Source organism: Fusarium musae, chromosome 6 (genome assembly GCF_019915245.1).
Source record: "Fusarium musae strain F31 chromosome 6, whole genome shotgun sequence".
Lineage (NCBI taxonomy): Eukaryota > Fungi > Ascomycota > Sordariomycetes > Hypocreales > Nectriaceae > Fusarium > Fusarium musae.
This window is the reverse complement of record NC_058392.1, coordinates 2,181,720-2,207,119: the sequence shown is the minus strand read 5'-3', so window position 1 is coordinate 2,207,119 and position 25,400 is coordinate 2,181,720. Positions and strand designations below refer to the sequence as shown.

At 49.9% G+C, this 25,400-nt stretch overlaps 5 protein-coding genes across 5 annotated transcripts; 2 read left to right on the top strand and 3 right to left on the bottom strand.

Annotated features, from left to right (window-relative positions):
- Positions 1–1,004: 1,004 nt before the first annotated feature.
- On the top strand, positions 1,005–5,588 carry J7337_008530 (uncharacterized protein; the record flags this gene model as incomplete). The annotated part of the gene is made up of 1 exon (XM_044826147.1): positions 1,005–5,588. The coding sequence occupies one exon, from the start codon at positions 1,005–1,007 to the stop codon at positions 5,586–5,588; it is 4,584 nt and encodes a 1,527-aa protein (XP_044679064.1).
- A 1,129-nt stretch (positions 5,589–6,717) lies between these two features.
- J7337_008529 (uncharacterized protein) lies at positions 6,718–8,333 on the bottom strand (the record flags this gene model as incomplete). The annotated part of the gene is made up of 3 exons (XM_044826146.1): positions 6,718–7,917; positions 7,983–8,173; positions 8,225–8,333. The coding sequence occupies 3 exons, from the start codon at positions 8,331–8,333 to the stop codon at positions 6,718–6,720; spliced, it is 1,500 nt and encodes a 499-aa protein (XP_044679063.1).
- Positions 8,334–14,524: 6,191 nt separating this feature from the next.
- Positions 14,525–15,781, bottom strand: J7337_008528 (uncharacterized protein; the record flags this gene model as incomplete). Its single annotated transcript, XM_044826145.1, has 5 exons — positions 14,525–14,584; positions 14,640–14,760; positions 14,816–15,241; positions 15,296–15,365; positions 15,421–15,781. 5 exons carry the CDS (start codon positions 15,779–15,781, stop codon positions 14,525–14,527), a joined length of 1,038 nt encoding a protein of 345 aa, XP_044679062.1.
- Positions 15,782–18,492: 2,711 nt separating this feature from the next.
- On the bottom strand, positions 18,493–19,879 carry J7337_008527 (uncharacterized protein; the record flags this gene model as incomplete). Its single annotated transcript, XM_044826144.1, has 2 exons — positions 18,493–18,583; positions 18,687–19,879. The coding sequence occupies 2 exons, from the start codon at positions 19,877–19,879 to the stop codon at positions 18,493–18,495; spliced, it is 1,284 nt and encodes a 427-aa protein (XP_044679061.1).
- A 462-nt stretch (positions 19,880–20,341) lies between these two features.
- Positions 20,342–22,156, top strand: J7337_008526 (uncharacterized protein; the record flags this gene model as incomplete). Its single annotated transcript, XM_044826143.1, has 3 exons — positions 20,342–20,880; positions 20,907–21,978; positions 22,034–22,156. The coding sequence occupies 3 exons, from the start codon at positions 20,342–20,344 to the stop codon at positions 22,154–22,156; spliced, it is 1,734 nt and encodes a 577-aa protein (XP_044679060.1).
- Positions 22,157–25,400: the final 3,244 nt, after the last annotated feature.

Here is a 25,400-nt window from a genome sequence, read left to right as displayed (position 1 = left end):
ATGGATCTGTGCAGCAGCAGATGGCATTACTGAAAACCGGAAAGTTGAGGCATTGTGTGTATGTTTGACAAGTCTGTACAACGACAACCACGTGTTGGCCGACGTGGACTGCCGGGGAGTACAGGACGAGGTCTCTATGACATAAATGGTTTATCACTTCAAGCAAAGTCATCACAATTATCTTATTGGACGGGATAGGATGGATTGGATGCAATGCAATGCGTCCTGGAAGATGGAACCACCGGAATAAAAAATTACATCCATGCCAGAAGCTGGGTGGGGTCTGCTAATTGAGGCTAGTAGTGTTGGTGTTAGTGGCTTGATACCTGTCGTCATCGGGCCGGGTCCTTAACGACCTCCACTACCCACCTAGGTACCTAGGTAGCGAGCAACCGTGCATGGACATGGAACCTCCCTCCCTCGTCTCCGTCCTTGGAGTCTTCCTCAAACCACTTTTTAAGCTGCGCTACCCTAATTTCCGTCTCAACCCATCCCATCCCATCCCATCCCATTTAGTCCTGACGTATACACGACATAGCATTTCTTACTACGACTACCTTGACTCACATCTCAGCGTCATTGTTTACTCACCTCCGAAGATCCGTGGCCTTGATCTTGATGCAAGCCGTCTGTTGAGCTGAGCTGGCCTTGCGCCGCTTTCGATCTAGTCAAGCTTAAACCAGCCCGTCATGTTTGGAGGTTCAAGGAGGCATCGTCCTCCCACTCAGGTGAGCCGTCTTCCTCCTCTGCGCTGTTCACTGTTTATTGCGGCTCTTATAAAACCGGTTTTGGCTTTTGGCTTTTCGCTTTTCGCCCGCCACGGAACCCGCTCTGGTAGGCAAAAGCCATCAACTTAAGCTCACCCACTACCTATCGAGACTTGCCGCATTTGCCCATGTCTTTGATTGTTGTCTTTGGCCTTTATCCCTTGATGCGACGCTCCCCCTCTCCATCCAATTCTCGTTTCCTTTCCATCGCTTTCGCAATTACACGTTGTTGCTAACATGGCGCTCTCATCTCAGCCGTTGACCCGGGAGACTGCCAATCCCAATGCTGCGACAGCAGCTGCCTCGGCCTTTCTAAGGCGTGAATCGACGCCATCTCTGTCATCAGCTGCTGCGGCTGCAGCTCTCAAGGCTCGACCTACAACCCCCACCAATGTATCGCAGGTGCAATCAAAACGAGTTGCGCGGAGGAGCGCTTCCGTCTCGTCTACGGGAAGTCGGGACAGGAGGAGTCGGGAACTACATCGATCGCCAAGCGCGAGCTCTATGACGGAACGGACCTTTCGATCACCCTCACCTTCGCCAGCTCGGTTCGCTGCCCCGCAAGCCCAGGATGTTCCTCCAGTGCCCAAGATTCCCCAGCATGAGCACAACAAGACCAATCCGAAGAGCTCGGCCCACAAACGAGCAACAAGCTTGCAAACGCAACATTTCCAAACCGCGAGCCAAAAGATGAAAAACGGTCAAACTCAAGGTTCATGGTTTGGGGCAGCTACGGGAAACGATTTGTCTAACGTGCGTCGCGCCCCTGTGGCTGATAAACGGGCATCAGCAGATTTACGGCCAAGCAGTCCGAACTCTATCAATTTCTCGTATCCTCGCTCTATGACAGAGTCTCCAAGCCTATCAAATAATGCAATGGTGTACGATCCCAATTCGAGACGGATGGTTCCTCAGGCACAGCTTTTGATGATAGATCAGACTGTCCGTGATGCATCGGAGAAACCTGTTCGCAAGCAAAAGCATGATGGTTCCAGGACTGGCACTCACTTGTCCAAGGGAACCGTCGGGAGACTTAAGGGCACTGCAGTCGAGCCAGCCTCACCACCACCAAAGGCAGTCGCAAGCCCACAAAGCCCTGCGAATACCTATGCTGCGACAACACAACAGCCTGGGCACCCAGAGGCTGGCCTTGAATCTGAGCCCGAATCAGATCCTGAGTCTGAGCCAGGGACTAAGCGTGAGGCGAAGCTTGAAACCAGCTCCAACTCCAACCTATCAACTGGACAAACATTGGTTCAGCAAGAACAAGAACAAGATGTCGAGCCATCGAGCCAGACTATTGTAATCCCACCAGCAGTAACAAAGCCTGAAGCATCGGTCAGAAAGCGCCCCTCTGTAGTGCATGAAGAACCCGAACTAGAGGGGAGGGAACCACGAGATGCTGCCCAGCCGGCGCCTGCTAACGGACGCCCAATGGATGGAGTAGATGCCATCCCTGTGAAATCAACCCCCCCACCTCAACAGTCACCAGAAGCTGCACCAGTCCCAGGTCCCAGTGAGACTGTGCGCCGAAGCCGCGTCCATTCTGAGAGTCCTGCCCGCAGCCCTGCTCGTACAACCCATTTTGCACCCAAGACCGATCAGCTACTCGTTAGGCATGAGCCGCCTCCAAGGTCGTTGTCGCCACGAAAATCCGCACTTAAGTACTCAAGTCCTCGGGATGCATCTCCCTCTGAAGATGGCTCAGATGCGTCTGCTGCCTGGTCAGGTATGGCTGGGCGTGAGGAGACAGAACTCTCGCGGAAGAAGAGCGTCAGGGTGAGCTTTGATGATGGAAACACGGCTGTTATAGGGGAGTCTATTCCATCTTCAGATACGGACTCGCCACAAATAGCCAGCCCACAGTCAAGAAAGTCTTGGCACAGCATCATTGGGCGAAACAAAAGAGACTCAGTAACTCTGGACGAGGATGAAACCATGACACCTTGTCCTGCTCTCCCCTCTTTTGGGAGTATTCGCGAGAAGAAGGTCAGGGAGCCTGAAGAGCGGCCTTTAGTCCGTCCTATGGAGAGATCGGCTTCACCTCCGGCTACAGATTCGTTGCCTTCAGAATCGAATCACAAAGCTCCTGCCCAAGATTTGGCGCAGTCAAGTGATCTGGCTATTGGGTCGGTCTTGGCACAGGAACAGGCCTCTCGCAACGAAGCTAATACTTCCAGATACCGGGAACCACTGCCCCCTGTGGTCACTTCCGTTGATGGCCAAGGATATATAAGCCATAGTGACCTGAGCTCTGATGATGAATCCGAATCAGGGGTTATGTCTAAATCCCAAGCTTCTGCTGACCCTGTGTCCGAGACCCAAACAACTATTAGCAACCCCGGCAGCCCCTCTGAGAGTAGCTCGACAAAGTCAAATCCAAGCGACAACATTCCAACCATTTCGATAATACAGCCCAGTCCTCGGATTCCCGATGAGAATCAGGCAGAGTCGCCGCAAGACTTCTTCGATGTTCCTGGGGGCTTCCCAACCGGCCCGACTGATGCTCCTAGTGAGAGGGCTATCTCCGAGGACGCCAAGTTATCCTCAACAGAGCCTCGCCCCAGTCAATCGCCTAAAGGAGCTGATCAGCCCGCGCCCATTGTAACTCGTCGGTCCTTCGATTCCACCAGTGCTGTTTCTTCAAATTCTCAGATGCATGATATCCAGGAAGAGTCGGAAGAGTCGGATGGGAGCAGCATCTATAGTGACGCCTATGAGGATCTTTCTGACATGGAAGGTGATGGTTTCTTGTCCCTTGACGCTGTAGTTGATAGCCCCGTCGAATCAGCATTCTCTCAGAAGGTATTTGAGAAAGCCATTGCAAAATCCAAGGAAACCGATGCCTCTCAGCAGTCCACGCCTACAAAGACTCCCTCTCAGAAGCCTCTTCAAACGCCCAGTGACTGGGAAACGGCAAAGGCTTATTGGAGAAGTTTGAGCCCCAAGGACAGACGCCAACTCGAGAAGGAGGCCATGGAGGACTCTGACGAGGACATTCCAGCAGAGGCAGCCAGACGTTCGAAACACAAGACAAAGACTCAAACGAAGCAAAAGCAGAAACTTGTTGAAGACCCCGTGCAAGAGCCCCTGGACACTTCGGAAAATGCGCCTGTCTCAGAAAAGTTTCGCAACCCAACAAGAACCTACCAAATTCAACCAGGTACTAGTTGGCCTCGTGATGAGGTTGAGAAGCCTCTTGTTAAGGCACCCGTTACAGAGAAAGGAAAGCAGGCTGGAGGCGCCAAGCTGCGAAAATCCATGAGGGCTGCTGAGGCTACAACAGCCAGTCATTCTGAGCCAGTCCAAACCGGGGGAATGCGCAAATCTATGAGATCCGGCGCTGCTCCTTCAAACCCACAGAACTCGCACGATGGGCATTTACGCAAGACCCTTCGTCAAGAGCCTGAGGCTACGACTGGTGTTGCGATGCGCAAGTCGCTGAGGGCCAACGGTTCTGCGGCTAATGGGCACAATACTGCTTCTACTCAGAGAAATGGTGCTCGGCCAGCGTCTTATCAGCCAGCGACCACGTCGGAAGCGGTCAAATCGCAGCGTCGAGCACATTCTGAAGACAGGGGCCCTACTATGCGATCTACTGCGAAGCCAACCCTTGCACGACGAGGATCCGACTCGAGCGAAAGCAGCTTCCGACGTGCAAAGGCTGGCGGCGGAGAAGGCTTTGGCTTCCGTAGGACAATGAGAGGAAGTACACGGGAACAGACGGCAGCAGCGCCTCCGCCAGAAAGCGCGAGGGGCAGCAGCCGATTCAGCCTTCGGTCTCTGTCGCCTACTGGATCAGCCTTTCGCCGCAATTCCAACACTAGCTCTCCTCCTCCAGTTATGATGAGCGGTCGTATGCGTCAGTCACTACGCGCTGAGCCCAATGATGCAGGTTCCTCTCGCATGCGGGTTTCTGGGTTTGGCCGCTCGTCCAAGGGCAAGAAATCCAAGAGCAGCAGCCGCTTCGATGATTCGAGTGATGAGGATGAGGGCCGCCCAGCCTTCAGAAGTCGTTTCGTCGACTCAAGTGACGAGGATACTCCTTCGCCACTTCCCAAGCAGAAGCGTGTACCTAAAACAATGCGCAGTTCTGCCTCAAACAATGCCGCTGCCGCCGCTATGGGGGTCCCGCCTGCTCGTGCAGGTGTCCAAGACTCTCCTGATCTTCCTGACAGCGATGACGAGGAAGAGCAACCTCGGGAGAATGCTGCTCCCAATGGGGCGGCTATCGCAGTTCCTCGGGCAACACTGAATCGAAGCGGTTCGGGGCGAGACGCGATGGCGCCGCAGGCTAACAGCGTCGAGATAACAGGTGGACGACCAGGTCACAAACGACGTGGCAGTTTCATGTCGTCCATTCTACGTCGCAAGAAGGATCCTGCTGACAAGATCTCTCGAAGCACGAGTGAAAGCGCATCGCGTCGGGACACGCACCTGGAACGAGGCCCTGAGCGACTCGCTTTTATTCGAAGCAATAGTGAGAGCCAGGCACATAGCTCACGTCTACACAAACGCGGAGCAAACTGGCCTCTCCAGGACCATCAGAACACTCACGAAGAGGAGGATCAGTTCGACGACGGCTCTCAAAATACGTACGTCGTTGACGAAGAGAAGCGCCCATCCACCGCTGGCGGTCTTGGTCCTGCTCCGTCCTCCCCAACAACAAAGACGGGCTTTCTTAAGCGTCGCAGTACTTCCCACAGCCAAATTGATGCTACTAACCACGGCGTCTCAGCTTCGATCGACGGCTCAGAGGTCGGCACGTCCAAGAAGAAGAAGTTTGGCACACTGCGCAGGATGTTCAAGCTTGATGATTAGTAACGTATCATGTTGGCTTTCCTTGGGTACCCTTTTCCTCGTACCATGCATGAATCATGCTTTGCTATATTACACACCAAACTTATTCCTCTTCTGAAGAAACCCAACACACTCGCTCAAGCATCGCTCTCTTCGCAAAGCGAGTTCTCATTCCGTCCCCTATTATAACGCGTCATCGATTTTTGGTATAAGTAATGGATTGGGAACTGGTTAAGTCGGTTGGACAAAACATATGGTGCAAACCTTGGATTACAAAAAGATTAAGAGTAATATCTAGTAGCTATTTTTTCCTAAGTTCTCCAGTTTCATGGCTGTAGTATTAGATACCAGTATTATCAACATAGCGTTAACAGTTGGGATATTTCCTTCGCGCAAAAAGTCACTCGATTCCCAAAACATATTTGCCTACTTTGGTGCTTTCTTCGTCTGTCAATCGCCAACCTCGCACCGTAACTCAGCGTATTTCATGTGGTAACTCTGATGTGTAGTATAAACAAACATAGGGTATACTGGGGAAGAAGAATAATTAAGCTTCTACTTAAAGATGGATAATGAAAAATGTTAAGGTCATGCGATAATTCATTGCCATGTTTTGTGTGATTTTTTTGTTCCTTCGATCAAATATGCAGGAAATTTAGAAGCTCTAGGGTAATAACATGCACTCAAAACGTTGCTTTCGTGAAGTCCTAAGCAGCATCTGCAATGCCTTGCTTTTAGTTATAGTTGCCTTATTTATTGGTATCAACTGAATTTCCGTTCATTTCCTTCATGAGAGAGAACCCTTTAGTCCTTCTTCAGCTTTGCTGGCAACGCCTCATCCCCCTGATTCGATTATGGTATAAGGAATCATACGCGCGACTTTCAAACTTTCACTTCTGAGCCAATAGTCCTTCATCATATGGCAAGAATTAAGAATATATCAAGTAACCATGCAGGCCGCGGATGTTTTATGCATTCGCTCAACACTCCGTGGCCATGCACCTGAAGCCATACGGAGAAAGAAGCAAAGCATTTTGCTTAATATATGAGCTAGGCCCTTGTTTATAAATGGTGTACATAGCCGTGGTGAGACCTTACCACGGCACAGAATAACGGTGGCATGATGGCTTTTAAGGGTACAAAGAATATTTTAGTTTCTGGATCGCGACCTATCACCGCTTCGTGCCTTTTCTCGTTCCAGCAGTAGTGTTAGTTGGCTTTTTGTGCGTCCTAGGGGTACACTAGCTGTTGTAGTAGGAGGAGTTGGGGTGAAACGAGCATCGAGTATAGAGGGCTGTGGTGGCACAACGGGGATGGTGTGATGTTCGAGTCGTGAATGATCGATAGTACTCAAGTCTGACGTGGATCCAAACCCAGATTGATCGAGAATTGTGCCAGTCACCGCAACGTTGGATGTCGATGAGGTGGCTTCTGTAAAGAGTCCAGGTGCTCGAATGTTGTGCGGTTTTGGTTCATTATATCCGCCATGGGAATGGGATCGTGCCATAGGGGGGGTTTCCTGACTCCTTCCACTCTCAAGCGATCCCACTCCGATAGTCGACCTTGAAGAAGCCCCCGACCCTCTTCGCGGTCCGTGGTTCGCTAGGTTTATGAGAGAACGAGCTTGGGGGAGCACACCTTTCTCTCGGTGAATGCTTGGAGGTCGATCTTTCGGGGGTGATGGTTGAGTTTCTTCTTCTATCACGTCCTTGACGACGTCGTTTCTGTATGTAACTGGCCGGACAGGAACTGCTGGTTGTTTCCCTCGTGCCTTCTCGCTCATCGGATATGGGCGGCCTTCCCTGGTCATTCCATTCATGTCCCTAGAGGCTGGTTGGTCGCATTCCACTTTTGTGCGAGCACCTTGAAGTACGGGCCGCTGCAGCGTGCTATTCCTTGGCCCGCTCGGCTTTCCAGCCCCGGCTTCTCGAACGGCCGATTCCGCGCTTGATGATGATTTGCTTAGCTGAGTGGCTTTCTTACTCGTGACGGGAGATGAGGAGGCCAGCTTCTGAGGGGGTGCAATGGTCATTTTCTTCTTCGGCGGATCCGTTACATACACGGGCGCCTCAGACACTGTCGCGGCTGTGCTCCCTGAAGAAGGAATATCGTCCTCATCAGCGGATTCGTGGGGTGATACAAAACGAGCGGTTGGCCGAGGTCCCGATGATGACGGCCCTCGGGCTTTTTTCAAGATTGGGTGGGCGGGTGGCGGCTTTGAGGCACTTGAAGATAATGTTCTCAACGCTGAGTCGGTGGGTTTTGAAGGGCGAGACCCTTGGCTTTGTGTCAGTGATGTGGTTGCCTGAGACTCGGCGGCTTCTAGAATCTGTTTGATCAGGGGTGGTATCTAGGCAGCTCGTGTTAGTTGTCGATGAATGTCATTGTGCAAAGATCAACCTCAGTGGCACATACATCGGGCCCTTCCCATCGATTCGGCGGTCCCTTGAGGGGGACAAAGGTTGGTCCAACCGAGATCTCCTCATAGAGTTTTGCCAGGGCACTGCCCTTGAGAAACCTGCGATCACTTCCCCAGACATGCCACCAAAAGTTTTCAAGTCGGCAAGCAGTCGGATCCTTAAGCTTCTTATATGTGGTCGTATACACTAGGAAAGCATGAGTGGTATTCAATGGCTAAGGGACAATTAGAAATTTACCATGCCAGTATTCCCAAACCTTGTCAGGGGGGACCAAAGGAAAATCAGCAACCTCTTTATATATGTTTTTGGAATTGATGACAATGCCCTTTGGCAGTATCATAGGCATGTTCGAATCCATATCTGAGGATTTTGAAGTCTTCGGCAGCCTCCGCAACGATGGAGATATGTACTTGGTGTGATCAACGTACGGCTGCTAATGCCATCCAGCGATCCTTCGGCGTAGAAGTGTTTATCGACGACTAGCGATGTGAAGCATGGCCGCTAAATTCAATAATAAGTGAAGGATAACGGGCCTATGGTGGAATCGACAGAGGTTAAATGATTGCAGGCACACAGTGTCACTCAATAAATAGCGATAGCCAATTTCTGTTATTTTTGGCCAATCTCCAATTTATGTGCCGTAAACCACTGGCACAGTTGTTTGGAAGTTTTAAAACCGAGGCAAAGGATTGTTCGCTAGTGAATGAATTCTGGATCGCTGAAGTTGTTGTTCCAACGGTCCTGTGATCGGGCAACCAAAACTGGGCTGGGAGATGCAGCAGTTGACGGTTGTTAAGGGCACACAGACGCTGCAGGTTATACAAGATTTTTGTCTCTGTTCTTATTTCGTTCTTCTCGTGTGGATCAGTGATTGTCGAACTCCCCTGGGAAGAAACAGCGTTGCAAAGAGAACCTCAAACCTCGATATGGCTCGTGACTTGTAAGCTCGTGACGCAAAAATTGGCTTCTCGTGTGCAAAAAAGCGGCGAAAGTAATAAACTGTGGACCTTGTGCTGGTGAAGCGAGACAACTTTGGTGAGTGAAACTCGAGTGATGCAGTAGAAAGTTTAGCTCGGCGTGAGCTTTAGCTTTCTTTGGCTTTGGTTGTGAACTAAATCGAGGTGCCGTGTAAGTGTAACAGTGTGTTCGGGGCTGTTTTGTTACATCTGCAGGTTGAAGCCTCTTTTAGGAACGAATAAGTCTGCGCGTCAAGAGGTTAGGGGCACGAAAAGAAGAATGGACAGTTGAAGATATAGAAAATTCAGGGTCCAGAGGTAAAAAAGTCTGTACCTGCTAGTGAACCGAAGAAAAAGACGGTGGAGAGCCGGTGGAGGACCTGATGACAATGGCTGAAGATATCGAGTACTTTGAGCTGGGATTTCATGGGTACGTTTCGGACTACTGAATTCGTTGGGTCAATATACATGAAAACTTCAATAGTGGCGGCGAAGTCGGAGGCGGCAGCTGATGCTGGGTTCGAGGTGAAAGAGTACCACTTTGTACAAGTCAAGTTGTCGGGAGACTCCCACGTCTTCATAACCTGGTGCCGATAAGCTTCGGAGCTGATGCCGTGCCGACTCAGCACTTTTCAAAAAGACACGGACTTGCAAGAATAGATAACAAGATCAGTGTGCCGCAAAAAGCTTGCGCAAGGCAGTGGTTTCTATAGTTTGCTTGTGACAACGGAAGGGAGAGCGATTGAAAAGGAGTCCCGTCCGCTTGGTCGGCCAAGATGGCGGCGAAAGACGGTGGAGAGACAGACGAACAAGGTCAGGTACCTTCCGGAGAGGCCGCTACTTCGCTGACCGGTCCAGGCCACGAAGATCCAATTTTGATGAGTGAGTACCCTGACAGCGGAATGAAACAAAGCCTCTGCCTCGACGGGAGAGCCAGGGCGCCAGGGGGCCGGGTTCTAGCGACTTATCACCCAGCACGTTTATCTCTTTGGTGGAGGTGAGGTGAGGGGTGCTTGTCACCTCATCTGAGGTGCTGTCGAGGCCGGTACGTACTGCGTCGTAGTCTACCTTACCTTAGGTATTGTATTGTGCTTGAGGAGTAGGTAAAGTAAGGAGAGTAGGGTAGGGTAGCTCAGTGGAGGTGGTCCCTCCACAGACAATAGTGGACTTGAGGTGCTATCGGGTGCTGAAGCTGTAAGTGAGAAGCCAAAAGCAAGCACGCCAGCCACGAATGCCAGGGAGGAAGACACTGCAGGTGCTGGAAGACGAGGTGTAAGGACTTGCACAAGAATTAAGGTGGAGTGGAATACGATAAATACCAAGGAGACGTCGAATTAATAAGAGGTTGGTTGGAGAATAAAACAAGAGTAAAAACAGGATGGGGAAATGGAAAAAAGGGAAACCTCGACCATGGGCTTTAAGATGGCCTGGACTGGAACTCGAGCTCTTTCCGTTGGTGATCTGGGTTGACGATGTGGCTGTTCCTTCCCTAGCTTAGCTCCTTATGACCTTTAGGAAGCTTAGGTTGGGAAGGCACCCGCGGAGGGGAACTTGGCGGGGCTGTCCCGGGTCTAAGGTACCTAGGTCACTACAGTACCTTAGGTAGGCATGTGCCCTGGGGTTTCGTTAGTAGTACCTTGTCTTGGGAATTGATTCAGAGAAGCTTGTGGCTAAGGTATATCATGATGACATGATGCAAGATATTGGAAGAACCGGGATCTAATTGATGCAATACTCGAGTAGATCTGCTTGGCATCTCGCAGCAAAAGAGCCCAACAGTGCCAACCTATTCCTCAAACTTGATGAACTTCTGGAACCCACAGACAAGACAAGACAAGACGAGACAAGGGCAGTGGGTGGGAAATATACGCTAGTAGGGGGTGGGTTACACTGGAACCTGAACTACCGGACACGCGGGCACCCTGTGACGTGCGTGCCCTTCCATGGGCCGAAGCTCACGGGTTTCTATTCTCACATGGGCATGGACTTGGGCTGACCTCGACTAATGAGATCCATTCTACATATGATGATGATTGGGGCTTTTTGACCCAATTTTAAATCCAGATTACCTTAGTACCTTAGTAGTGTAGTAGCCTTTATCAATTCTACATATGGATACGGATACACAATGTAAATTTTGTGTTTTGTCCTTTGGTGGTTCTAGGCACTGCACCTGTATGTAGGTACCTACCTAGTCTTGTCTTACATCTCACTGAACATCTGTGGATGGATGGGCAGTAGGGCTGACAAGCTGTGTACAGTTGCCTCCGGGAGCAAGTATCTTAGGACCTCTGCTCTAAGTGATAAAAAAGGGTCATACAAGTTTAGTTTAAACTTAGGAAGGCTTCTAATTTAGTAGTTGTTTTTTATCAACTACCCTCAAGTTTTCTTGTCTCCCCTAGAATTGTTATGTACAAATATCTGAAGGACTTCCTTTCATCTCCTCACTCCCATCTCGCACCTGCGGCTGAGGACTTTATGTAGGGTGCATAAAGGGGACAGGGGCTACCTACAGCATTTGACAAGGATATGTATCTCAATATCAAGGTCACGGGGCCAATACTGGAATGAGATATCACCAATCATCAACCTCCAAGTCAATACTGTTCAGCTTTATGCAGGGCGAGCTGTCACTATGAATCGGGACCCAGATGTTTCGTGTTGGCCGCCTTCTGGGCCTGAATGATATATGACCGTGAATGAATTCACCGCCTCCATGGCAATAGGCTTTCACAGATTCAATAGATCGAAAGTTAGCCATAACTGATTACCCTGATCTATAGCGGCTTTCTTTCAGCTTGAATTGAGACAGTTCCAGTTCCCGGGCTCTCAGCCTTTATCTAGGTGCAGTAGATACCACACTCAGGGCTTTGGCCTCGTAACCAACAGAGGTGATCATGTACACGGTTTGCGGCTCTGCGAGCCCTCTCCCTTAACTATGGTTCCTGACTCAATATGCCCAAAACGGGCACGATCTTCGACCCAACCGAAACATGACTTTCACACCCAGTTCTAGAACGGTTATTAACGACTCAGATAACTACATACTCAGAGCCTAGCCTATCGCCTATCTGCTACTCGTCTCATGACCTCTCAGAAGCTGAAACCGTCACATTGTCTGACATAAACTAGCCTACCTGCCTCTATCCGGGTGAGATGATCAACCTGGTTGGCTAAGTGGATTGGCTGTAGGAGTCCTACCGGGATCACCCTCCACTACGGCTCAATGCTTTTATTGCCTTTCCTTTTTCCTTTCCTTTCTTTTTATCTCCCTTTTGTCTTTTCCTCTTACAGGAGGCGCAATTTTCTTCAGAGTCGTCTGATCTGTTTCCCGGCGGGGTCGATCAATAAGGTGCCCAGCGTCGTCATGGTCGTCTGACTGGCCACATCAGCCACATGGGACAGCACAGACTCGATGCGTTCGTTTATCAGACTTTCGCTTCTCTGAGGCTCTTCCCCGCTTCCAAATAAGTTCCAAGCTGTACTGTAATGTTTCACGAGACCAATTCAGAAATCTTTGGGCGGAGGTCGCCTTGTTCCTGGAGGCACCTGACGCTGAGATGATGAAAGGAGGGGTTCACAGCCAGCCATCCCGTCTCTAGGTTTGGACTAGAGGTAAACTTTCTCGACAATTCAAGCATTTGTCGGCCGAGAGGAATTGCGGGATTCGTCACACGTACCGGTACGGGGAGTTGTGCCTAGGTTGAAACCGGCAATGATGGGAGGTGCTCAACGTCGGCTTTAGAGTTGGAGACTTGGGAGACTCGGCTAACTGTGGAGAGCTTGAGCTTCAAAGAGCTCGCTCTCTCTTGTGCATATGGTATGCCATGGTCATGATGACGACGCCGCGTTTGGGCCTTTGTCCGGGGAAACAAACATGCATACCCTGTATGAGTGCGTGAATGACCTGCTCTCGACAGACATACCATCGAGTTTGCTTGCGGCGAGATCTTCATTCATCGTCTATCTCACAGGTCACCTACCCACGTGGCCGAGAGCCCATTGCAAGGCAAGGTAAGGTATATTCAGGTGCCTCGAGTCGACAGGCCTCCCCACGCTGTGAGCCACACCCAAGCTTCACGGCTGTGGGGATCCTTGTTAGAAGATCCTGGACTGGAGCTTCTGTCAGAGAGGGAGGGGTTGCAGATGATCAAAAAATGCAGTACGGATACAAAGCTTCCTATTTGGTCACCGCGGGCCGACACTGATTTTCAGGGTGATTGCGCCATCTGTATCACTCGGAGGGTCATCGCTCGACTATCGGAAGTCGGCGGCCAGGTCAGGTCAGGTAAGGTATGGAGTGATAAAATGAAGTCGACATTCAAGACAACATACTCCGTACATAAGGTACCTTGGACTAACGACGACGGGGGAATAATTATCGTGGCATGTATGAGCATTGATCCAAGTAGGTACTGCACACTGTTCTTATATCACCCTGTTCATCATCTATCTAGTATCACGATAGACTATGCCGTGGATAAGACTTGATCCAGATTCGTGGTAAAGCTTACCACCCTGGATACTACATCTCTGTCCTGCAACCACCAGGTTGTCCCAGATTCATAGTAGGTCACGGTCACGCACAATCACACAATCTCAGAGTTTTCACCCTTACATCTGACTGATACCCAACAATCGCGGTGGCTGCATCTACATATACGTAGTTGCATCCAGACGTGATTGTGTGCTATAGCCGATCTAACCTACAACGGCAGCTGTTTGGCCGTACCATGGCATCGGTGTCAACGAACGTGTTGGGGTTTCTCTGCAGCCCGATCCTGTTTCGGTCGGCAGTCCCGTCAGGCATTTGCTGGGTGTGGCGTGCGGGTTGCACTCGGGAATGTCATGGGTTTGAATATGCAGCTACTCCGTATCCGATCTCGGGAAGTGCCACATACCGGTATCTCTTTGACGGTACGGTACCTTATCTAAAAGTACGTAGGTACTGATAGGTAAGGTAGGCCATGAACTGCGATAGGGGCTGAGCTATGATGAACGAAAATTTTCAACTGGCCTTTTATTAGTGCTGCCAAGAAATGCATGTTCAAAGCAAGAATGAGTTGATAAGCAAAAGAAAAAGTACGGAGTACGCGAATGTTCACAACAACGCCTAATCACATTTCACTATCAAATGTGCACTTCGGACAAGGAAACACGAAAGAATCATCTCAATAGAACATTTCAAGTAACCCACAAGCCCATTAGAACCATTGGGTCCCATTGGTATAGAGGGATCCTCAAGATATGATGTGTCCATAGGTAGGTAGGTACCTAAGCAACGCTTAATATAACAACATTACTATTGATAATTATCAACCCATTTCTGACCATGTTAAACATTTGTGTTTCAATTTGACAATCAGCAATTACAGGCAAACCTCAATCCCAAAAAGTATAGAAAGCATATGTGCTCATTTCTTCAAGACATCGATGCGATGTGCAAGTTTCCTCGTCTCATTAGGTACATTATCGAATTCCAATCGCTACCTACCTATCGGGCGTGCCGACCCAACTGTAAGAAAACCCAATCAGGGTGCAATTTTAGCCAAACTCCTTTTCGCCTGTGTTTCATAGAGACTTAAGTTACTGTGTAACCGCCGTCAACTCGGATATCAGCGCCAGTGACATAGGAGGAGGCCTGTCAAAGATCATTGGTCAGTTCAGAATTCCGAAACACCATGGAGTACACATACATCAGAAAGCAGGAAAGCAACAGGACCCATGAGATCTTGAGGCTGGCCCATCTTGCCCTGAGGGATGAGAGAAGTCCACTTCGCTTTGAGATCCGGGTTGTCATCAAGGATCTTCTGGGTGCTGTGGTGACTACGTTAGTTACAGCTTTACTAGAGGAAGCGTTGAGTACACTTACAGAGCAGTAAGCATGTATCCAGGAGAGATGCAGTTGACTCTAATGTTGGCATGAGCCCATTCAACGGCGAGAGATGCGGCAAGGTGTCGAACACCGGCCTTGGCAGCGTTGTAGGGAGCCTGGGGCTGAGGGACATTTACAATAGCACCGGACATGCTGCCGATCATGACAATGCTTCCTGGGGCCTTCCGCTCCATCAGGTGGCGAGCAACTGAGGTCGCAAAGAGGTAAGTACCGTCAACGTTGACAGCCCAAAGCTTGCGAAGACGGTCGATGGGGTAGTTCACAGCTTCGAAGTTCTCAGTGAAGCCAGCTGAAGTGACCAGGTTGTCAATTTTGCCATGCTCCTTGACGACCTCAGCGACACACGCCTCAACAGACTCAGGGTCAGAAACATCGGCATAGTGGGCTGTGACCTTGGGGGTTCTGGGGAATATTTTTAGTCTCGCACAGTTGGAGCTTGTCAAATGATGAACTCACCGTCGAGCTCGAGGGTTCTCCTTCTTGAAGGCTTCAATAAGAAGACTTGTCTGCTTTTCAGCTTCTTCCTCTGTAACATGGTCAGTATGGCTTGTTTGTCCGCTAATCATAGGGTATGCACTCACTGTTCATGTCAACAAGAGCAAGGTGAGACCCAGAAAAGACCATTCCCTGGCCCATGACAAGACCCAAACCACGAGCACCACCAGTGACGATACCGACGTGACCATCAAGCGAAAATGTAGGAAGTGTGGGCTTCACGTACTGGCCACCAGTGCCGGCGACAGGCTCACTGCTAGGGAGCTCATGGTCTTCTGGGTATTCGACCTCGATCTGAGGATCAGTTTGGGCGTATTTTCCTGGCTTATCCTGGCGAGGAGGGCCACTGTGAAGCTTTCTTGCACCAGCAAACGTGATAGAAGGGCGGACCAGAGCCGGGGAGGCAACCCGGCGCGCACAAAGGCGCAGAGCAGGTGCAAAAGACATTGTCGACGAGCAACTCTTCAAAGTGCGGGTACCACGAGAAGATGCGTGAAAGAGAAAGAAGAAAGAAGAAAGAAGAAAGAAGAAAGAAGAAAGAAGAAAGAAGAAAGGGGAGGCCTTGTCTGGAGAGAGTCGATATTGCTTTATGAAAGCAAACAGTGGCAGCCCAAACCACGAGACTTGTGAGCTCAGGTGGCAATAGCTCGAGCTGGAGCTCCCGTGCTCCCTAAGCTTGACGTCGATGGTGCAGGGATAGGCACTGTTTGATTAGCGCCCAGGAACGAAAGTGGGAAAAGATGTGTACGCCAATGATGCCGCCAGAGTCAACTGTAATTCGAATTGGAGAACAGTGGTGACAATTGGGTGAATGAGAAGGAGGAGCTGACGAGGAGGGTGATAATTGATGATGAAGGAATGGGGGAGGTGGGAAGCAATGTTATTTATTTATTTATTTATTAATTAATTAATTTGTTATACGTATGTGTTCCCTACACCACCAAGAATTCTTCTTAAAAGGACCTACCTACTCCGTAGACTACCAGACTTTGCTCATATAATGCTGAGCCTCCCAAAATTTTGAGGTCTCACCCCGCCTGGCCTGGGCCCGAGTAACGGGAGAGCTCCCCACCAAAAAAAAGCCTCCAAAGTCCACTAAAGACCTGGCCCCCACCCCCGGTTGGGCCGGTTCTCATCTCCATCTCAATGGCATTTGATGGATAAATCCACAATTCTATCTCGAATCCATGATGCATGAACGGGGATCATTATGCGCGGATCCCTTCCAGTTGTTCCAATTTGGCAACACACATTACCATTGACGGTCTAGAATTTCCAATCCATCTCATCTTTCTTCCCTTCCCTTTGTTTTTCTTTGCTTTCCCCTCATTTACCCATCATTACCAAGACATTATTACAGTCTAGATAGGTACGCTCAGATGGATACTTATTGCATGGACTGACTGGATGGGAACCCCGCCCTAGGCATCAGTTTATGGAGAATGACCCAAGAGCCTGACCTAACTTCATATTTCCTAAGTACCTTAGCCTCTGGACCATACTGAGAACATACTGAGTCATACCATCAAAGTCTTCCAACATGTTCGACGGCTTAAGCGAGATGGAGACTAATATGAATGATCCTGCCCTCTAGCTCAGAGACTCGCAGGCAGCAGTTATTCAACCTCGAGGACCCAGAATTATAGAAGCCCGATCGCGGTAGGTACAGTAGTGCACTCACTAACTAACCCCTGACACTTGAACTGTCCCGGATTTCCATTTTTGGATCTAGAGGTGGAGGCCAGAAACATCCCCATAATGTTAACACTCGCCTAACCAAGGAGCTCTCCAGGTGAGAGCATGGGGTATCGGTACTGATGCAACAATCCTCAAAGCCAATGTTTCCTCTCTTCCAATTATCTCTACAATCCCTGCCCGTGGCCGCATACCAGTAGCTCCGCTCTACGGCATCAAAACCGGCCTTCTAAACGTTTAGACGTTCTAGACAAGCAAATCATCCCTCGCGAGTCTCGTGTCTGGCCGCGTGTTTCAGAGCCTCAACATGCAAGCTGCATAACCTATGATCTCGGTGGTAGAGTGACTTGAGAAGAAGAAAAGCAAAGAAAAGCAAAGAAAAGCAAAGAAAAGCAAAGAAAAGCAAAGAAAAGCAAAGAAAGATGCACACGGCACGAAGCCAGGAATGGTCAGGGCCACCACTTCAACCTGTCGGTGGCGGGTCGATTATGCTCGGTGTGCAGGTGAGGTGTGTTGGCACCCCTTCACCGTTCGGCATGCCAAAGTCAGAAGTACAAACATAGTAACAGACAGCAGTCACACTCTGATCGATCGGGATGTCTCATCTCTCATCTCACTCAGGAGAGAGAAGAGGGAACTAGCAAGTAGAGAACAATAGAAATTGGCTGACCTGTTTGGATTGGATCATCGTGTCACGAGGCCCTCGGCAAATCGACCAGGCCAGGTTATCAAAAGCAAAATCAACCAGGGCGTTTCATTCGAGCTCTGCGCCGGGCGGTATTATTGGAGCATTGGAAACAAATGGAAACTTGTCATTGCTGCAAGATGTGACAAGAGCCTGATAGGAAATGTCATCTTGATGGGGGTGACCGCCAGCAACTCAACACCAAGTATCAGACAAAATATCACGATCTTCATAACTCAGTGCTCGACCACTGAGTTCATGATCAATGCTTCCGTAATTTGCTATAACCTCTGTCAGCAAGCGAGAGAGTCTGAATTATCCAATGACAACCAAGACATGCCTGTCCCAGGTCGGGGATTTAGTTGAGCCTCCATGAACTAGTACTCCTACGTTGCGTGGGGGTTTGTCGCTTGGTGCATCCTGAGATTCACAAACTTTTGTCAGGCTTGATAATTTCATGGATTTTCTGGGGGGTTTCTTTCTTTCTTTCTTTTAAAGAGTCTTCTAGTTTCTTAGTTACTGTGTTTTGTTGGTTATTTAATTCATTCCGGCCGATATCATGCTACGCAACTCTTGCATCATAGCATGCATAATCAAGATCGGATCGCCCTCGTCTCAGAACTGGCTCTGCGAGAATCAACGATGTCGATAGCTACACCTGTGGAGCTAACCTGCTGGCTCGGTGCCTTTTTCTATCATTCCATGGCTCATGCGTTGATCCTGGCGCGTGTTTCCATAGATGAACCCACGTATAATGCTGTATTGTTGTTCTCCCTTTTCAAACCTGTGCATACTCCTTGTTGAAAGCCCTGCCAATGACCATTCTTCGAATCTCAGAAGTACCGGCTCCAATCTCATACAACTTGGCACTGAACATATAGTTAGTGAACAGTTCAGGAAACAGTCATGTGCCCAAGGCCCTCAATCTCTTCAAAAGTGGTACCGAAGAGACAACAATGGTTTTAAACTTACTCTCGAAGCAATCGTGATGCGGGCATTTCCTCAACATAACCCATTCCACCAAGAAGCTGAATACAGTCGAGTGTGCACTCCGTCGCCCGCTCAGCTGCATACAGGATAGCTCCCGCGCAGTCCTGTGTGCGGATCAAACCGTTCTCGTCGACCGCCTTGGCGGTTGTGTAGGTATAGGCACGAGAAGCCTGGAGCTTCGTGTACATATCAGCCAGCTTGCCCTGGAGCAACTGGTTGTGAGCAATAGGCTGACCAAACTGCTTGCGCTGGTGTGTGAAGGGCAGGGCAACATCCAGTGAAGCCTGCATGATGCCCAGAGGTCCAGCGCTCAACACCAAGCGCTCCAGATCGAGACCTTCCATCAGGACTCGCACACCTCCGTTGACCTTGCCAAGGATGTTCTCTGTAGGTACGAAGACACCGTCAAACATGAGTTCGCCGGTGTTACTGCCGCGCATTCCCATCTTGTCGAGTTTGCGAGCACAGCTGAAGCCCTCGCTCTTGGTGTCTACGATGAAGGCCGTGATACCCTTGGAGGCCTTTTCGGGCTCTGTCTTGGCGTAAACCACAATAACATCAGCGTCAGGGCCGTTGGTGATCCACATCTTGGATCCGTTCAGCACGTAGCCACCGTCAACGGCCTTTGCTGTTGTTCGCATGCTGACGACGTCACTGCCAGCACCAGACTCAGACATGGCCAGCGCGCCGACACTTGTGCCAGCAATGAGGCCAGGGAGGTACTTTTGTTTCTGCTCTGGAGATCCATTGAGTTGCAACTGGTTGACGCAGAGTTGTGAATGTGCCGCGTAACTGAGGCCGATGGAACCGGAGGCTCGCGATAGCTCCTCCATAACAATGATGTGCGCCTGGTAACCCATAGCGAGGCCACCGACGTCCTCGTCAGCTGTGATACCTAGGAAGCCAGCTTCACCAAGTTTTTGCCACATCTCTGCTGGGAAGGCATTTGTCTTGTCAGTCTTTGCAGCGACCTCTTCTGTGATCTCACGGCGTGTAAATTCCTGCACACGCTCCCTCAACTCATCAAGCTCCTCATTTGAAGGGGCTTCGAAGCCTTTGGGGTGTTTAGAAGAGTGCAAGCGAGACTGAATGGCAGGGAGAGTGACAGCGGGACGGAACCGACGTGCCATGACAGGTCGTGCCAGAGATCTGAATGTTCGTACACTTGTTGCCATTGTGAAGGTGTACGGGACTGAGATGATTGAAGTGAATGAAATGATAGAGCAATGAGATATTGAGAATATATCACTTCTTTTTCTTCTTCTTCTTCTTCTTCTTCTTCTTCTTCTTCTTCTTCTTCTTCTTCTTCTTCTTCTTTTTGTTTTCTTAGATGGATTTGAAAATGACCCGACCGAGGTGAGTGGAAGCGGCCGGAAAACACGGGCTTCGATAGCCGTCTTTGCGGCTGTAAGCGGTTTACCCGCTTACCCCAGGTTTTCGACGTCACAAGCCTCGGCCTTGGGCGTAGCCCGCGCTTCGGCTTTAGAGATTGTTCATTCTTTAGGAGAGTTAAGAAGAGCTTCCTTATTCTCCGTCCTTCTCCATTGAAAGGGCCTCTTATTCTCGTCGCAGACTTTTTCTGAAAGCGAATTGAGTATCTCAGAATCACCAAACAAGAAAGAACCTTGAGATCAGATATGACGCTATCACGTTCATCGCGCCAGGCGATACTGCTCGGTCGCCAGTTCAGTCGGCGCACGCAGATATCTTCACAGAAACGAGCTGTCGCAAATCTCACTCCTCCACACCAGGCCAATGCCATCTCACGGATTCAGACAAACGTTGATCCGTCGTCAGACGAGTTCAAGGAGAACGAGAAGCAGATGAGTGAGGTCATGAGCCGCATGCAGGAGCTCGCCCGTAAGATCCAGCAGGGAGGACCTGAGAAGGCCAGACAGAAGCACATCGCACGCAAGAAGATGCTCCCCAGAGATCGAGTTACGGCTCTGGTTGATCCTGGAACTACATTCATGGAGCTCTCACCCATGGCTGGTCATGAGCTTTATCCAGAGGCTGAGGTGCCTGCAGGCGGTATCATCACTGGTGTGGGTGTTGTCGAGGGAGTGACATGCGTCATCGTCGCCAATGACAGCACAGTCAAGGGCGGCACATACTATCCGATTACAGTCAAGAAGCATTTGCGAGCGCAGGCTGTCGCAAGAGAAAACAAATTACCGTATGTAACCAAGCACTCTCACACAGAACGATACGTGAATTGACAGCGGCCAGATGCATCTACCTTGTCGACAGCGGCGGTGCCAATCTCCCCCACCAAGCCGACGTTTTCCCCGACCAGAACCACTTTGGACGCATCTTCTATAACCAAGCACGCATGAGCTCGGAGGGTATCCCCCAGATCGCTGTGGTCATGGGTCCTTGCACAGCAGGTGGCGCCTACGTGCCAGCAATGAGTGACGAGAGCATTATCGTCCAAGAGCAGGGCCACATCTTCCTCGCCGGTCCTCCCCTTGTCAAGGCTGCGACAGGAGAGGTTGTCAGCCACGAAGACTTGGGAGGTGGCAAGATGCACTCTTCTGTGTCTGGTGTTACAGATTACCTGGCTGTGGACGACGCCCATGCTGTCGTGTTGGCTCGTCGCTGCATTAGCAACCTCAACTGGCCCAAGAAGTCACCAGAGACTCAAGCCCCCAAGCCTACATTTTCAGAACCTCTCCACGATCCCGAGGAGCTTCTTGGCATTGCTACCACTAACCTGCGAAAACCTCTGCCTATCCGCGAGGTCATTGCTCGTGTTGTGGATGGCTCTGAGTTCTCCGAGTTCAAGCGCGACTTCGGCACTACTCTCGTGACTGGCTTCGCCGAGATCTACGGCCACAAGGTTGGCATCGTAGCCAATGACGGTATTCTCTTTGCCTCGTCCGCTGTCAAGGGCGCTCACTTCATTGAGCTCTGCTCCCAGCGCGGCATCCCATTGGTATTCCTACAGAACATTTCCGGATTCATGGTAGGATCACAGTCCGAGCGTGACGGTATCGCAAAGCACGGTGCCAAGCTAGTCACAGCTGTTGCATGTGCTGATGTACCCAAATTCACCGTCGTCGTTGGTGGCAGCTACGGCGCCGGAAACTACGGAATGTGCGGACGGGCTTACAGCCCACGGTTCTTGTGGATGTGGCCCAACGCCAAGGTTGGTGTTATGGGTAGCGAGCAATTGGCTGCTGTGATGGAGACTGTCGGCAAGACTGTCGACGGTGGGCTGAAGGAGCGTATTGAGAAGGAGAGCGATGCCACATTCTCCTCTGCTCGATTATGGGTAAGTCACATCCTCATAATTCTTTGTGAAGGAATCGATGCTAACATTCTTGCAGGACGATGGTATTATCCCTCCTCAACATACAAGACGATACCTGGGCCTAGGTCTGCAGGCTGCTATGGGAGGTAGAAACGAGGTCAAGGCTGGTGATACCAAATTTGGCGTCTTCCGAATGTAATGACTTGAATGCAGTAAATTACGTTAATTTATTAGAGACACCTACTGAAGTTTATGTTGGCATCCAATGTGAGTTGACAGAGAGTTGGGAAGCTTGTGGGCATTGCATAGTGCTTTGTGAACAAGTTAATAGTGGAGCTCAGCATGTCTTGTCTGGCGCATCCCTGTTACAGTGCTCAACAAGACTTTACTTGTAAGCTTACACGACATACTCTCTTCTCTGTACTCGTAAATTATATAAATGGATCTTCCAAGCTCGTATAGGTGAGTGTAGGCGCCATCTCCGACAGGAACTTATACCCGCTAGCCAACACATGCACAACCGTTGGACATTGGAATGCATATGTGCCCTGTGTTGAGACATTCTTCTATGCCATCCACGCCTTTATTCAGCTTTAACTTGTGTGGATCCAGTTGCTTTGATCAGGCTCACTGACGGGACATGCCCCGGGTTGATACTTGTAATGAGATACTCCGTATACTAAGAGTGAACATCACGACTATAGACAACTGGAATCGAGTCGCAAGATGTCTTTGGATATGATATAATAAGAGACCGTACAATCCATATACTGAATAAGCCAAGATCTCGCCGTTAGGTATTAACAAATAGGTTTCGCCTCATGACGGTCGTTAGATTGGCTTACCCTAGAGATGCATGGAATACGAGGGCAGACGGGCTATGGAAAATCAATCAATGATCGACATTGATAAAGATCCATCCAACCCTGGCAGCTGATGACGTTCGAGGGCCACTCCACCGATAAACATGAAACACGCCAAGGAAGGGCGATGGAGCCCAACTAAAGTGATAACTTGCAGGTATGATTTGTCTGGGCCTGACGCCCGGACATCGATCAATTATGTATGTACTGCCAGCTGTTTGCTTTTGGTCAGGTGAAGCTTCGTGTCGAAACACACAGTAATTACGTACTTATGTTTAAAAGGATGTCATCTTGTTGACCAAACGAAGCAACTGCCGCACAGTGGGAAATACTTTCCTTTATGCCCAGACGCGGAATCGATCGAAGCCAGATCTTGAAAGGTGAAACAGCACCTCGACTCAAATGCAGCCGACACAAGTCAACCTCCAGGGCCCCTTGTGAGTTATCGTAAGATGCGGACACGATAACAGTTGAAGCGTCGCATATGCTAGTAACTCTGTTAGATGCGCCGACGGTTCCGAGCAAGTTTTGTATCAGGGTTAAGAAGCGCAGGCTAAACTCGCAAAATGTTATGTTGTTCAGGCTCAAGTTGGCGGACGGACTGTTCATTGTTGGTGATATGAAGAAATTAAAGGCCATGAACTCAATTGATATGAAATCGCGCATGACCGTGGCTAGTGCATCAAACAAATTGAATCTCATTAAGCATCAAACGACGGACACTACTCAATGTGATCGTCTAATGTCCGAGGCAGAAGCCTTACCGTGCACCGACGGGGTAGTCCATCCATCGAATCGAGCCCACGCGAGTTAGCTTGATCTGTAGCGTGACTTGGGCTGTTTATTTCGGTTGTGCCAATTGATCGTGAACATTTGTTCAGCTTCTCGGTGCAAGGCTGAGCGCACCGAAGCTTGGCCTGTCAAGGCGGAGGAAACAAATAAGATTACTTCCGAACGGATGGAGTGACATTAAATTGCTCTCGACAGAACAAAAGAGAATAAAGATTGATAAAAGTATGGGGGCACAAGAAGAGGAGCGTGAACCCCGGAAATTATCTGACAAAAGATGGATCTCGTCTTGTGTTGTTGGTCTGGGTGTTGAGAAAATGACACTCACAGACCGAATACAGACTGACTTGACTGTATAAGAGAGCCCAGAGCTCAAAAACCTAAGTCAAAAAGGTGGCTTGCACGCTGTGACTAGGGCCCGAGCTGCAGGAACACAGCACGCTAGTGTTTCTGCTAAACTTGAGAAGTTAGGCCGTTGCAAGGGATCCCCTCCCCTAACTTACCTTGGGTTAGCAGCTTGGCTGGGCTTGGCTTCTAGGGGTTTTCGACAGACGAGGCTCTAGCATGATTGGTGGGACTCACACTTCAGACGGACGAGCAGCCAGTGGGAGAACAGTGGCTTGTCTCCCGTGCATTTATGGGGAAAAACGGCCAACCCAACGGCCAGATGCGCCCCTTTGAGAGGTCATGACCGCTGCCCCTTCATCTCTGATTCTCTGTCGTCTGCTGTTCATATTGCGCTCCGTGTGAGTGAATCTGATTCTTGAATGGCGTTTGTGAAAGAGAGCAGGGTGGCCCCATGTTGGGATAATGGCGATCCTGCAGCAAGATGCTATCGTGATGGGGCTTATTCACCCGTAATAACTGGATCAGTCGAGTGAGTGTTTGCGTTGTCTCTGTGCCTCTCCCGTGCTCCCGTCTAGGTATTCCATTGTGTAATAGCCCTGTTTCGCAGGTGAGTGAGGTTCGGGTGCTTGCTCAACTCCAAGGGTCCCCCGAAAGCCTCACCAGTCTACTAATGTACCCGGGGCTTGGGTCGTCCTCTCAGTTCCATTTCCTCTCTTCTCCCCTCGCTTCGCCTCGCTTTTTCTTCCTCCTCTCCATCCTCGCCCGCACACTTTGTGCCTATTGTACTGTACCGGTACCTACAAGCCTGTTTCGACCCAAGCTGTCGTAGTCTGCGCCTCGTTACATTCATTCGTTACTACTTTTGATTCTTCTCCAACTGTGCCTCTATTGTGCACTCTTTCTTCTTCTTCTTCTTCTTCTTCTTCTTCTTCTTCTTCTTCTTCACCTCTTCTCCTTTACTATTGTGCTTTTTAACGGGTCTGTCTAGAAGATATTCAGACCAACTTTATTCTTCTTACTCTTCTTTTTGCTTGATAATTTTGACAATTAAATAAGGGGCCACAGAGAGATAAGATAATCAGGTTCAAGGAAAGAAGCAAGAGCAAGAGCTGGGAAACCAAAGGCCTCACCACGCCTTCCTCCTCAACAAACAATTGGGGCCTCATCGATCTGGCCTTAGCTTCTATTCTTCTATAGGATCTCCTTTCACCACTCACAACCATTATCGTCTCATCACCTGGAGCATCCTCAAACCATCGAGACGCAACTTTGAAACGCGATTCGTCCAGAGCCATCTCCTCGGTGACACGCCGCCCCGTCTCACGACGTCGGCATCGACTTTGGCCTTTGCCCACTGGTTCCCGATTCCGACTCGAAATTTCGTCCCCATCTGCTGTGCTGCTCTACTACGGAACCGACCCCTTCCATCCTTTAAGTCGTTGA